This window comes from Hevea brasiliensis, chromosome 16 (genome assembly GCF_030052815.1).
Source record: "Hevea brasiliensis isolate MT/VB/25A 57/8 chromosome 16, ASM3005281v1, whole genome shotgun sequence".
NCBI classification, from domain to species: Eukaryota; Viridiplantae; Streptophyta; class Magnoliopsida; order Malpighiales; family Euphorbiaceae; genus Hevea; species Hevea brasiliensis.
In genome coordinates, this window is record NC_079508.1 from 57,073,816 (window position 1) to 57,087,869 (window position 14,054).

General features: G+C 36.6%; 2 protein-coding genes across 4 annotated transcripts; both read left to right on the plus strand.

Annotated features, from left to right (window-relative positions):
* The first annotated feature begins 497 nt into the window (after positions 1-497).
* Positions 498-4,839, plus strand: LOC110666393 (ABC transporter G family member 11). Its single transcript, XM_058137790.1, has 10 exons — positions 498-1,162; positions 1,391-1,680; positions 1,826-1,997; positions 2,094-2,216; positions 2,706-2,834; positions 3,029-3,223; positions 3,517-3,603; positions 3,695-3,967; positions 4,077-4,184; positions 4,267-4,839. The coding sequence occupies exons 1-10, from the start codon at positions 773-775 to the stop codon at positions 4,618-4,620; spliced, it is 2,121 nt and encodes a 706-aa protein (XP_057993773.1). The 5' UTR covers positions 498-772; the 3' UTR covers positions 4,621-4,839.
* A 1,278-nt stretch (positions 4,840-6,117) lies between these two features.
* On the plus strand, positions 6,118-13,636 carry LOC110666392 (protein transport protein SEC23 C). Of its 3 annotated transcripts, XR_002497155.2 has the most exons (13): positions 6,119-7,087; positions 7,205-7,378; positions 7,898-8,059; positions 8,839-8,981; positions 9,373-9,448; positions 9,540-9,715; positions 9,823-9,904; positions 10,783-10,860; positions 11,155-11,316; positions 11,399-11,662; positions 11,918-11,992; positions 12,198-12,302; positions 13,350-13,397. XR_002497155.2 is itself a non-coding variant. In XM_021826872.2 (12 exons), the coding sequence occupies exons 1-12, from the start codon at positions 6,365-6,367 to the stop codon at positions 13,488-13,490; spliced, it is 2,286 nt and encodes a 761-aa protein (XP_021682564.2). In that variant the 5' UTR covers positions 6,118-6,364; the 3' UTR covers positions 13,491-13,636. The 3 variants fall into 3 exon arrangements, 1 of the variants encoding a protein (XP_021682564.2); XM_021826872.2 differs by lacking the exon at positions 11,918-11,992 and having other exon boundaries at positions 6,118-7,087; positions 13,350-13,636; XR_009144747.1 differs by having other exon boundaries at positions 11,918-12,302; positions 13,350-13,402.
* Positions 13,637-14,054: the final 418 nt, after the last annotated feature.

A 14,054-nucleotide genomic window follows, 5' to 3' on the forward strand; every position in this document is an offset into this window, starting at 1 on the left:
CCATCTAAATTAAGTTTTTTTTTTCTGATTTTTAATAAAATTATAATTAAAAAAAAAAATTTCAAAGGTGATGGGCCAATTAATTTGTGGGATGACTAGCGATGCCTACCCGAAAACTACAAGCATTAATTGATCGGCTAGGTATTTAGGCACCGAGTATTTTGCATTTACATGTGAGAAAAACAAGAGCCTCAAGTGTGTATTTTATTTAGTCAATATATATACACTACGAAATGAAATTAAACTAGCATTATTAAGCAACTGCACGTGAGAATTGAAGCCCTATGTATGCTATTAATTAATTGCTGAATAGTAGATAAATTCAAATAAGTTGAAGCAGAAGTTGTTATATATCTTAATCTCAGACGGTTGCCCAGTGGTGGTATATGGAGCCCCAAGTTTAATGAGGGTGGGTCTTGTATTTAATGCCTCTACCAACAATCTCCAGAACCCATTTAATGGACTCTTCTATCTTTCTTTCTTTTTTTCCTTCACCTTTTTTTTTCTTAGATTCTAACTGAAGCACAAATTAAGAAGAAAGAAGAAGAAAATTGTGTTGCTTATTGTCCAAGTTGGGTTCCAGGCTCTTTCTGCATGGGATTCTCTTAACATAATTAATATATTCGCTCGGTCAACTCATACACTACTCGTTTCTCCGTTCACGCATCTTTCTCGCCTTCTCTCTTTGCATATATTATATATCTTCCTCAGGCTCTTCCAGGTCCTTTCATGGTTTGTTTTACAATAAAGATTTCGACTTCAGAATTCTAAGATGAGGAACTCAGCGAATCAAGTAGTGATGGAGATAGAGGCAAGCAAACCAGCACCAACAAGTGGGATGGTAGTAGGGGGGTTGAGTCCTCTAAGCGAGACTCTGTGGAGGGACAAATCCAACACAGAGTTCGTGGGGGATGCGTCGGCGAGACTTACATGGAACGATCTGACTGTGATGGTAACCCTTAGGAATGGAGAGTCACAAAAGGTTTTGGAGGGACTCACTGGCTATGCTGAACCAGGATCACTCACGGCTCTCATGGGGCCTTCTGGCTCTGGCAAATCCACTCTTCTTGATGCTCTCTCTAGTCGCCTTGCTGCCAATGCTTTCCTTTCTGGGACCATTCTCCTCAATGGTCGAAAAACCAAGCTCTCTTTCGGAGCTGCTGTGAGTATAGTACTGCTTAATTTATTGCTAGACTCACAAATAAATACTCGTATATTTGCATGTAATCTTAAATTTTTCATCATCTAATGTTTGGTTTATTATATATTTTAACTTAACGTGGTCATTTAGGCTCAAAGAAACTTTCTTTTCTGCGTTTCTCAACATGTTTTAATCCTATTGCATGCCATGACTCTTCGCACTAATTTTGTATGCTTTATGTAAACTTAGGCCTATGTGACACAAGATGACAACTTGATTGGTACTCTAACGGTGAGGGAAACGATCTGGTATTCAGCTCGACTACGTCTTCCCGATAAGATGCCTCGGTCGGAGAAGCGGGCATTGGTTGAGAGTACTATAATAGAGATGGGTCTTCAAGATTGTGCAGACACAGTAATTGGAAATTGGCATTTGCGTGGGATCAGTGGAGGGGAGAAGAGAAGGGTCAGCATAGCTCTCGAAATCCTAATGAGGCCTAGATTGCTCTTTCTGGATGAACCAACCAGCGGACTTGACAGGTTAATTAATTATGCTCTTAGATCGAATTTGTTCTTAACAATTAAATTAATAGTGCTGATATTCAAAAACAACTGCCAGAATTGTCTTTTCCTGTCTCGCAATACACTGTTTTAATTATCTTATCTCGTTCATTTGGTGTGGCAGTGCTTCGGCTTTCTTTGTAACTCAAACATTACGCGGGCTGTCTAGAGATGGAAGGACTGTCATTGCTTCAATTCACCAGCCTAGTAGTGAAGTTTTTGAGCTCTTTGATAGATTGTACTTGCTTTCAGGAGGCAAAACTGTTTATTTTGGTCAGGCTTCAGAGGCATACGAGGCAAGAAATCCCTGCTCGTATACACCATTTTCATCTGTTTCACCAAATAGAAATGAAATAACTTCTAATTAACAATGCGTTAATTGTTGTCGGCAGTTCTTTGCACAAGCTGGTTTTCCCTGCCCTGCCTTGAGGAACCCTTCTGATCATTTTCTTAGATGCATCAATTCTGACTTTGACAAAGTAAAGGCTACTTTGAAGGGCTCCATGAAACTGCGGGTATCACATCTCCCTTCCATCTGGCTTGATAATTAAGTTAGCGAAGTTGGTTTTCATTTCGTGGAATTTGAGGTTCTAATTTAAACAAGACTGCCCTTTTCTTGATTGAAATGTATGGGAAGTTACCAAAAATCACTGTCTATCATTTAAACCAATTCATTTAGGAAGATTACGGAATAATCCGTGCACACAAAATTAGTGTTTTTTTCTCACATAAAAAAATTGAGCGGTTGTGAAAGATGGTACATATACATCGGTATACCTAATAATCTCTCATTTGATTTAAATCTTCTATTAAAAGAATATGTTATTGATTATTTTTATTAAGGAGGATTTCTTGATCCATAATAAATACCATGATATATACAAGCATGAACTAGTATCTGGGAAGATGGGCTTGGTTAATTTGATCTCATTTCCTTCCCTGTCTCACTGACTGTTATTTAAGGACTATCTAATTCTTCTTGAAAAACTTGGCTTTCTATTCAGTTTGAGTCAAGTGAGGATCCTTTGGACAAGATAACGACAGCCGAAGCCATACGAACTCTAGTTGACCACTACCGTACTTCTCAGTACTACTATGCCGCAAGAGAAAAAGTTGAGGAGATATCCAAAGTTGTAAGTGGTTTTTATGGTGCTGTTTATGGTGCTGCAGGTTTCAGATCAAGCTAACAATTAGGCAGCCTTTTATATTTTCGATTTTATGAGCTATGGAATTTTTCTCATTCCAATTCTCTCTGTTTGTGAATACCAATTTATTTGGATTTTGAATAACCGAGTTAAATTTGATGTCTCTTTATTGTCTGTTGCAGAAAGGAACTGTGCTTGATCCAGGGGGAAGTCAGGCTAGTTTCTTGAGGCAGGCCTTTACTTTAACGAAGCGTTCATTCATCAATATGTCAAGGGACTTTGGGTATTACTGGCTTAGGCTTGTGATTTACATTGTGGTCACCGTCTGCATTGGAACTATCTACTTGAATGTGGGGACAGGTTACAGTTCAATTCTGGTACGGTTTCTGTCCTCTGCACCCATTTTCTAACTTTAGTTTGTGGTTCTGAAGGTTGCTTTTTAGAGATAGAAATTTCAGTTTTTTTTTTTTGACACTTCACTCAAGCACACAAGACAATCACTCTTAATTCTTATCACATCAAGAATAACATGTTGGAATTTTGGTGTGGGTTTCCATTAAAAGTGGATTATGGGCTTTTCTGAAAAAAATCAAGCAACAATATATTGATCCATTATGAGATATGTGGAGGCTTATAAGCTCATAAATTTGATCCATTATTCCTTGAGCAGGCGAGAGGTTCTTGTGCTTCCTTTGTCTTTGGTTTTGTCACTTTCATGTCAATTGGTGGGTTTCCTTCTTTTGTAGAAGATATGAAGGTGAGTGTATTATTATAAAGACTAAAAAGCCAACACAGATTTGCTACGAGGAGCAAAATGATTTGATTAATCTTTCTACAAATTACTGTAGGTGTTCCAAAGGGAGAGGTTAAATGGTCACTATGGTGTTATAGCTTTCGTAATTAGCAACACAATCTCTGCAATGCCATTTCTGATAATGATCACCTTTCTATCTGGAACCATTTGTTACTTCATGGTCCGCCTTCACCCTGGTTTCGAACATTATTTATTCTTCGTACTGTGCCTTTATGCAAGTGTCACCGTAGTTGAGAGCTTGATGATGGCCATAGCTAGTATTGTCCCCAACTTCCTCATGGGTATCATCATCGGAGCTGGAATTCAGGTTTGTCTTTTGATCTGTGATACGAGATCAACTAAACTGATCCTCACATGAGCATGAGATCCTGTAAAATGATCCCCAAGTAATTTATGTATTTTTCTCCACATTTCAGGGAATATTCATGCTAGTGTCTGGATACTTTAGGCTTCCAAATGATATACCAAAGCCTGTGTGGCGTTATCCAATGTCGTACATTAGCTTCCACTTCTGGGCTCTACAGGTGCTACCCAATGCCAAGCCTTATTAGTCAATGGAAATGCTGCTGTGTTTCATCATTGCTTATACGTATATGTACTTTTCAGGGGCAATATCAGAATGATCTGAGAGGCTTGTGGTTTGACAACCAGACACCGGATCTTCCCAAGATTCCTGGTGAGTACATACTAGAAAATTTATTCCAGATAGATGTGCACCGATCAAAATGGGTGGATCTCAGTGTCATCTTCAGCATGATTGTGGCCTACCGCATAATCTTTTTTATCATGATCAAGATAAGTGAGGATGTCACCCCTTGGATCAGGGGTTATTTAGCAAGGAGAAGGATGCAGCATAAGAATGGAACTCAAAATATAACAGTAGCTCCTGATGGTCTCACCCAGTCTCCTTCTTTAAGGACTTACGTTGCAAATCGTCCTGCTGGAACTGGCAAAAGATAGATGAAAGAGAGCTAGCATATGGTATTTCACTCTGCAAATCCAATGCAACAAATGCTACGAGAAATAGAAATATATAATCCTCTTCTAATTTCTAGACGTGCTATGCTTTAATGAAATGGAAATACTTGTACGTTAGGCTTTATGTTTAAAGAGATGATATTTGCACTAAAATTAAAATTATATACTAATCTATGAAACAAAAGACACAAAATTCATTGATCTCTATTTATATTTGGATTAGTGTCAGGGCCTTGATATCTGATACATATTCATTGGTCAATCAGGGCGCATATATGGAGACCAAATCATTTTACCAATAGTAAGATAAGGAAATACAATCTAAATTACTCTAACGGTCATGAATTTCAGTTAGTTTTAGAACTGAAAATGAATTTGTAAACTTTTGGAGAACCAATAACTTTTCATTCAAAATACATACTTGTAACGTTATATAAAGATTCTACAGAGTTGAGGTTTCAGACTTTCTAGCATCTCCTAACTTGAAAGTTAAAATGTAGCTTACATTAAGCTCCTTTACTTGGCAGAATTAGTTAGCAACTGGGAAAGATAAACCTTTGTTCGGTTGGTGTAATAATTCATTATCTAAGTGAGAGAATAGTCCTAAGTCTTTCTAGGAGGTGTTTGGTTCCCTGAATCTATTACGGAAGTGACTAGGAATGTCAAATTCTAGTGTTTGTTACTATTCCTAAATATGAGTTCCATCTTTAGATTCCCATGTGCTTGAGAAAGTTCAATACTTCAATTCCTTCATTATGTTGCTAGGATAGTCTCAACAGCAATCATCCATCTTGCTGCATCAAGGTGAACATGAGATATGGGTTCAACAAAATATTCATATACCAATAATAGAATTACCACAGCCAATGTAAGAGCATGGCTACTGACTAGACACAGCAACAAATTATTGAAAATTGTGTATAATTGTGAGTTTGCATGTGCAATGAATGGATGTGGCATCATCAAAGGATGGGCTATCTTAAATGAAAAACCTAGAAAGGATCGGCTAACTCAAATGCAAAAATTCTATGCGCAAGTTTTCCATGCCTATCGAGGTTATGCTTCATTGCTGACAATTTAGTACCAGCAGCAAGAAGAGAAGCATTCCATGTATCGAACACGCCCTTACCAGCATCGTGTTTCAGCATGCGCTCGTGCCAAAATACGTCAATGTGGTCAGTTGACGATGCAACAGCCATAGCGGCAAGCAGAATACACGCTTACCAAAATCTCTGCTTGATTTTTCTTGGAAAAAGAAGGAAAAAAAAAAAAAAAGAATTTGATTCTAGCAAAATCTGAGCCTTGCCATGCTCAACCTGGGAGTTCAGTGTTCCCCCCACTCTCCAGAATTGGATATTTTAGGCCCGACCCATGTAATCTTCATTCAAAACAAGCAAGCTTCGTTATGGGCTTCGATAATTGAGTTTCCTGTCTTTTTCTTTTATGGTCCAGTTCAGCATTTTGATAAATTAAATAATTTATAAAAATTCAAACAGGAGTGTACTGTGTAGAGTATAATGCAAAGGTCCGGCGGCAAGGCCAAGGGAAGAGAGCGGTTGACAAATTCGCAGAGCATTGTTGTTAATTTGATTCTCGCGCTCTCTTCTGTATTACTTATACAGATTTTGATATTGAATTCGATTGAACATACACTAACACATACTCATCTCAAAACAAAAACAAATAAACCCTATAGTGGAAATAAGGAGAAGAATTAGCAAGAAAAATGATGGAATTCCTGGACCTGGAATCGCAGGACGGAGTGAGAATGCCGTGGAACGTGCTTCCGGGCACCAAGCAAGAGGCCAGCAACTGTGTGGTACCCGTCTCAGCCATTTACACTCCGATCAAGCACTTCGCCAACATGCCGGTCCTCCCCTACTCTCCCCTGCGTTGCCGCACCTGCCGCTCCGTGCTTAACCCATTTTCGATCGTGGATTTCGCGGCTAAGATCTGGATCTGCCCCTTCTGCTTCCAACGCAATCACTTCCCGCCTCACTACGCCTCCATCAGCGACGACAACCTTCCTGCGGAGCTCTTCCCGCAATACACCACCATCGAATACGAGACTCCAGCAGAGAAGTGCTCGTCCTCGTCGGTTTTTATGTTCGTAGTGGACACTTGCATCATCGAGGAGGAGATGGCCTTCCTCAAGTCAGCCTTGTCCCAGGCCATCGACCTCCTTCCGGACAATTCCCTCGTTGGCCTCATCACTTTTGGGACCTTGGTCCACGTTCACGAGCTAGGCTTCGGCCAGATCCCCAAAACCTACGTCTTCAAGGGCTCCAAGGACGTGTCCAAGGACCAGCTTCTCGATCAGATGGGTTTTTTTCTCAAGAAGCCCAAGCCTCCCACTGGTGTTATTGCGGGCGCTAGGGATGGCCTCTCTTCCGAGAGTATTTCCCGCTTCCTATTGCCCGCCTCTGAGTGTGAATTTACTCTCAATTCGGTAATTTTGAATATGCCTTCTCATTTCAACAATCAAAATCACATTTTCTTGTCTCATATACTTTGTTAATTTCTTAATTTAATTTCTTTTATCCTCACAAAATAAAATGAATGTAAGGTGTTGGAAGAGCTGCAGAAAGATCCTTGGCCTGTTCCGCCTGATGAGCGGGCTGCCAGGTGTACTGGCACGGCTCTTTGTGTGGCGGCCAGCTTATTAGGAGCTTGTGTTCCTGGGTCTGGAGCTCGAATTATGGCATTCATTGGTGGTCCATCCACTCAAGGACTAGGTGCTGTAAGTGCTTTACACTTTTCTCTATTAGGAAACACATTATCCGATTCATTGCTCATTGTTAATATATTGACCTTGTGACTGATTATCTGGAGCCTTGATACTGTTACTGTGTCCAAACTTGAACGTCATGATCCTTGGCTTGGCTCAATTGTGACCCTCATATCCACTTCGTACATCATAGTATAATTTAGTCGTCTCCACTGGATGGTTTACTTTTCATGTTTGCCTATCTTATTTTCTATTGTATTGATCTGAACATGAGATACTCTTTGCTTCAATCTTTTCTCTTGAATATTCATATTAATTGCTGCTGCTGCTGAACCATAAATTTAGTAAAACTTTACCTTCTTATATGATACTTCTTTTTCTTATGCTTGCATTGTTTGGCACTTCAACTGGCATTTAACTCCCAAATTCTATTCCCTGTTGAAAGAGAGATTGTCTTGTTCTTTCTATTTCTATCTTTTCCTGTTGATTTATATTGCTGGGAACTGAGTTATTCCTGTATATCTTCTCTAGATCGTGTCAAAGAATCTCTCTGAACCAATTCGTTCTCACAAGGACCTGGATAAAGATTCTGCTCCCCTTTATCATAAAGCTGTGAAGTTCTACGAAGGACTTGCAAAGCAGCTTGTGCATCAAGGCCACGTACTTGATCTGTTTGCATGTGCTCTTGACCAGGTAATATTCTACTTTAAATCAAGCACATAGGCTGGCGTCTGATTGTGTGTGAGTTAACCAAAGAGTACTTCATTTAATAATTTAGAAATTAATAATTATAATTTGTAAATAATATATTTTTTTTCAGTTATAAGTGAATAACTAACTGAATATAATTTTATCTGCTGACTGACTTTGTAAATAAGCTTTTTGCTTTTGTTTACAAAATTTCCCATTGTATTTGGTGATTGGACACCTATTTGTATATTGTAAACTTTCCTAAAACTTTCTAGTGTATGTAGCTTATTGAAGGGCCAATTAATGCAATCAGTGCAATAGGTAAATCTCTATCTAAAGCTTGCCATTATAATCAGTGATTGGGGCACGGAATTCCTGTTATTAATTATTTAGTTCATACTATAATCTTTAGGCCAGTTTAGTAATACTCTAATATTAATTTGTACTTTTTGGTTTATTCAAAAAAGTTCTATCCTCCCCCCCCCCCCTCAATAGTTCTATGAATATATATATAACTTGCTCTTTTTCAATGGGAATAGATTTTTATCTGCTGGAAGGTGAAGGGGGGACAAAAAATAGGCCGACACCAATTGGACAGGATTATATTGTTTTCTCCTGTCATTTTCAATCCATTGATCCAAAAAAATGCTGTTAGGTTTCACAATCAATTTGTTGCTTTTAATTTCAAGTATTTGTTCAATGGGTTTATAGTTGCAGATTCATACAGGGAATACTATGACTTGAAAATCAAATTTCTTTTGCTTGTCTTTCCTTCTTCCTAGGTGGGGGTTGCTGAACTTAAAGTTGCAGTTGAAAAAACTGGTGGGCTTGTTGTTCTTGCAGAAAGCTTTGGCCATTCAGTTTTTAAGGACTCACTTAGACGTATTTTCCAATTTGATGACTATGACCTTGGACTATCATCAAAGTAAGAGTTCTTCAATCTCTCTATATATTGCTTTCTGAAGTTGCAAATTTTATACCTTTGCCTAATCTTAATCACTATAACTCTCTCATCACAAGTCAAACTTTTAGATTCAATTAAAATTTATTTGCTTGGTGACGTATTGCCACTGGGATTGTCGAATGAATTTGTATCTTCTCACTCAACAGTTATATCTTTATTATTATGCTCTGTCAATTATCATGCTTGATACTTTCAGCATTTTCTTTGATTAATTTTTGTGCAATCCTTATGGAAAGAAAATGGTATATTTGGTAGAGTTAACACCTTTTGTTATGCATTCTGTTAAATATATATTTGTCGCTACTCAAACTGGAGCGCCATCTTAATAACTTTTCCCCTGTCTTGCATATAGTGGTATATTTGAGATAAACAGCTCAAAGGATATCAAAGTTCAAGGCATTATTGGCCCCTGTGCATCGCTTGAAAAGGTATATCTGGAGGATTTTATAGACCTTTACCCCCTCCCCCTATTTTGTTCATTACTTTATTTCATCATTTATTAACAATGACTTTATGCAGAAAGGTCCTTTGTGCTCCGATACTGTCATCGGTCAGGGTAATACCAGTGCTTGGAAGATGTGTGGACTAGACAAAGCTACAACTTTATGTATAATATTTGAAATTGTGAAGAAGGACAGTCCAGATGCTTCTGTTCAACCATCAAGCAATCAATTTTACTTCCAATTTTTGACTTAGTATGAACTCCAAGCTTTTTCTTTTCTTTTGTGGTTCCTTTCCTTCACTTTTTGACAGAGATGGAAAAATCTTTGGCTTATAAGTTATAATTGACATTTTATTACAGTTATCAGCACAGCAGTGGTCAAATGAGACTCCGCGTTACAACCCTTTCTAGAAGATGGGTTGCTGGACCTGGAAGCATACAGGCAAGCTCTTTTCTCCTCTTGTATGTGTTGCATTACCATTTACCAGTTCACTTGGGGATAAAAAAAAAAATGTGCTGTACTTTACATAGATGTGAAACATTCTGTTTAATGGTCTAAGGAGAAACACTATCAAGGGAAAGAAGGTGGGAAGGAACTTTAGGCACCACTTGGTTCAATTAAAAGTAATAACTGTTAGTTGATACTTGTGGCTAGTGGATGGTAACAACTAACAAGTGAACGTTAATTGCTTAATAAAACAATTGTTAGTTGCTGACTTTAGTTGTCTGTACAGTTTGGTTCAGATCATTAGATATTAAAACCGATTCAAATTTATAACCAGTTTGGTTAAATTGATTTTTCATTTTTTTTAATTTGGGCCAAGTTCAGGTTTTTTTTTATTTAAGCTAAATTCACTTTCGTTAATTTAAATTTAAGTCCAAATATTGTAAACTCAATATAAATAATAGATTTCTTTATCACTTGCATAAAAAAATAATTGGCGTTGCTCAAAAATTACAAAGAATCATTGATAAGTTCATTAATTTTGAATTTTTTAAATATATCTTCTAATACTTTAAAAAGTAAATAAAATTCTGCACCTAGATGCCAATATTGTGTATGATAAATTGATAATTTTAGTCTCCATAATAAAGTACTCATTTAAGGAGATGAAAAAAGAATTGGTAGAATCCACAAAGGTTGATTTGGGCTGCTAAATCCTAGTAAACTCAGTAATAAGTTGACTTCGCGAATGGAGGCAGATTGTTATTTTATCTTTTGAAGGTCATGAAATGATGTTGCTTTTATTATTATTTTTATTTTTCCCCCTAGACAGTGTCTTCATGGCATGCTTCTGAATCTATTTTAAAATGCGTTAGGATTTGATTGCTGGATTTGACCAAGAAGCAGCTGCTGTAGCCATGGCACGCCTAGTCTCTTTCAAAATGGAAATTGAGGTAACTGGCCAATCTTTTGTGGTTTTTTGCGTTCAGATCCAGGATAATGTGGCTCACATTTTCTGCTTTAACATTTCTGTTGATGATTGAAATCTTTTGGATAGACTTTCAACATCTCTCTCTCTCTCTCTCTCTCTCTCTCTCTCTCTCACACACACACACACACACACACACACAAACACATGCATAAGCATACAAGTATAACTATGAGCAAAGTTACAAAGGAACAAATTTAGATTGAAGATGCATAAAAGTGGCCCTTGTAAATTATGCAAAGTGCTACTTGGCATGCAGGCTGAGTTTGACCCGATAAGATGGCTAGATAAAGCTTTAATACATATATGTTCACAATTTGGAGATTACCAGAAGGACAGCCCATCTTCTTTCAGCTTGTCTCCTCGGCTTTCGATATTCCCTCAGTTCATGTTTCATTTACGACGTTCCCAATTTGTTCAGGTATATTGCTATTATCTGTAAAGGCTCAATCTAACTTTTTGTGTAGTTCAATTAGTTCTCATTCATAGTAAAATTAATACAGGTCTTCAACAACAGCCCGGATGAGACGGCATACTTCAGGATCATACTGAACAGGGAAAATGTGGCCAATTCTGTTGTGATGATACAACCTTCACTGATATCTTACTCATTTCATTCAGGGCCAGAACCAGCTCTTCTTGATGTGGCTGCCATTGCAGCTGATAGGATCCTGCTTTTGGACTCTTATTTTACTGTTGTTATTTTTCATGGTGCAACTATTGCTCAGTGGCGAAAAGCTGGCTACCATAATCAACCAGAACATCAGGTAGTTTGTTAAGTTCTGAAGGAAGAGAAGGGGAGTGGAGGGGGAAAGAAGAGAAAGAAAACCTTTCTCTTTGTTTTAGGTTTGATGTAACAGTCTTCATTCTTACATGTGAAATCACAGCCTTTCATAAGCATCATGTGCTAATCACTCTTTTGGTTGTTTATTACCAAAGGACAAGTAAATATTTTTTCTCCCGTTTATCTTATTTGTTTTAGCTTTGTTTTCTAACTGTAATTGGAAACTGTTCAATTTTAGATTTAATCATAGAAGGCATTGTCCTCTAAGATGGAGACAATCTTACCAGTCAGTGCACAAGAAGGTCACCTGCATGTGAGATGAAACATTAACTGATTATCAATGGCCATAAAGAGTCTTTAGAATTTGCTTTTGGGTCTATCATCTTTCATTTTTTTTTTGGGTTAAATCTGTTATCTTTCTTTTTTGTAGTCAAATGCCTCCAGCTCCAATTCTGACATAAGTTGTTGCCTTAATGCTCGGTTCTAATTTGCTTTTGCTTTTGCTTTTGCTCTTGCAGGCATTTGCCCAATTGCTGCAAGCGCCCCGTGATGATGTGGATGCGATAATCAAGGAAAGGTTTCCTGTTCCTCGTTTAGTCATTTGTGATCAACATGGTTCACAGGTTATTTACTATCACACTTAACCTAAGTTATTGGTTAAAAAGTATATGAATATACAACTGTTGTAGCATAGTTTGTGCTTTTAACTGCCTGTGTCAGTGTGTCTTTTAACAATGTCCTGACATTTACCTAAGGATTCCCCACTAGTTATGTTCAAATGGAAATAGGAATGATACGAGGCAAAGTGAATTGTGAAATTCCATTCGCCCATTAAGTGTTGATAATAATATATTGAAAATATGTTTTCTATGTAATAAATTATTTAAAGTTTTGTGTTGTCAATATATTATTAAACTATTATATTTTTAATATATCAAAAATCCAATTTATGAGTGTTAAATTTTGCATGTTGATAATCTATAGTTAAGAGTAATAGTAATAGTAAGTAATAAAGTATAGATGTTCAAATACGAATAATTGTTTTATATATAAGTAAAAGTAATGCTAAAATTTATAACTTCTAAAGCTGGATTATATTAAAATTTATATCTTTTGAAGTTGGGCTGGTGACGGAAAGCCACCAATGTCCCATTACCTTAGGCTGAGCAGAAGTTTTCTGTCCACATTGAGGCAGGATCAAATTGACATCTCTAAATGGAAGTTTAGATTTGCATGATAATATACGTTATTTAGGACCAAGCAAATGACCCAAGATTTTCAAATTTGCTTTAATGACATCATTTTGGTGGGTTTTCATAAAACCAGTCTGCAAAATCAAAATTTTTGATATTTTGCAATTCTTGATGTATATCAAATTCCATGTCCTTTTTTATGGGAGCCGTACTTGTTGTATCATTGACAAAATATTAAATTTCACTTCTGTTAGTTCTTGTCGAGGTCGAGGCTGATAAATTAGTTCATCACCCTTCCTCTTTCTCCTCTTCTACGCATGGGCTTTGCTGAGGCATATTCTGTGGCGTCATGCAGTCAGTTCATTGTGCGGAGACAGTGCATCGTCACTTGCCTCCATGTGTCCTCCTGTGATTTTTGCTTTTGTTATTGTGTGTATGGGCATGTATGGTGCTAACTAATTCATAATGTTAATGCAGGCTCGTTTTCTTCTGGCAAAGTTGAATCCGTCTGCTACATACAATACTGATTCTCCTCTTCCAGGCGGAGATATATTGTTTACAGATGATGTAAGCTTTGAGGTCTTCTTGGATCATCTGCAGAGACTAGCAGTTCAATAAAAACGCGAACGATTAGTGGCAATTTTGTAAACTTAGTTTTGACTTTTTTGTACAGTAATAATTATACAATTTATTTTACTCTTTCTTGTGATTTGGATTAATCACATAAAAAAAAAATCGTATAATGAAGAGTTCTTGCAGCTTTATGGTGATTCTATTAGGACATTATAAGTTGGTACCTGTGGGCAATAGTTGTAATATAAACGTGTTTGTGTTAGAATGATGATTTAATTATTTGATAATGTAGTGATTTATGACATAAATAAAAGGCCAGATGATCAAGAAAATTCAAATTATTGCACAAGTTTTTAATTTTTACAATTTTAGATTTTGTTTATTTTATAGAAAATATTTTCTTATTTTATGGATTTTTTTATATTTAAAATATTTAAAAAAATTAGTTAATAAAAAATATTTTTTTAATTAAAGAAAAATTAAGTGATTTTTGAGAAAATTATTTTTATTTTTTAAAAAGAAATTATTTTTTATTTTTTAAATTTTGATAATTTTATTAAAATATAAATAAATTTATACATATATAAAATAAATAAATATTATTAATTT

Excerpts from the sequence above, each read along its gene's own strand:
- LOC110666393 (XM_058137790.1), top strand. The coding sequence starts at position 773 with ATGAGGAACTCAGCGAATCAAGTAGTGATGGAGATAGAGGCAAGCAAA. Across the intron at positions 1,681-1,825 it reads CCAACCAGCGGACTTGACAG|TGCTTCGGCTTTCTTTGTAA; the intron begins GTTAATTAATTA and ends TTGGTGTGGCAG. Across the intron at positions 4,185-4,266 it reads TCCACTTCTGGGCTCTACAG|GGGCAATATCAGAATGATCT; the intron begins GTGCTACCCAAT and ends TGTACTTTTCAG.
- LOC110666392 (XM_021826872.2), top strand. The coding sequence starts at position 6,365 with ATGATGGAATTCCTGGACCTGGAATCGCAGGACGGAGTGAGAATGCCG. Across the intron at positions 7,379-7,897 it reads CCACTCAAGGACTAGGTGCT|ATCGTGTCAAAGAATCTCTC; the intron begins GTAAGTGCTTTA and ends TATCTTCTCTAG. Across the intron at positions 9,716-9,822 it reads TACTTCCAATTTTTGACTTA|TTATCAGCACAGCAGTGGTC; the intron begins GTATGAACTCCA and ends ATTTTATTACAG.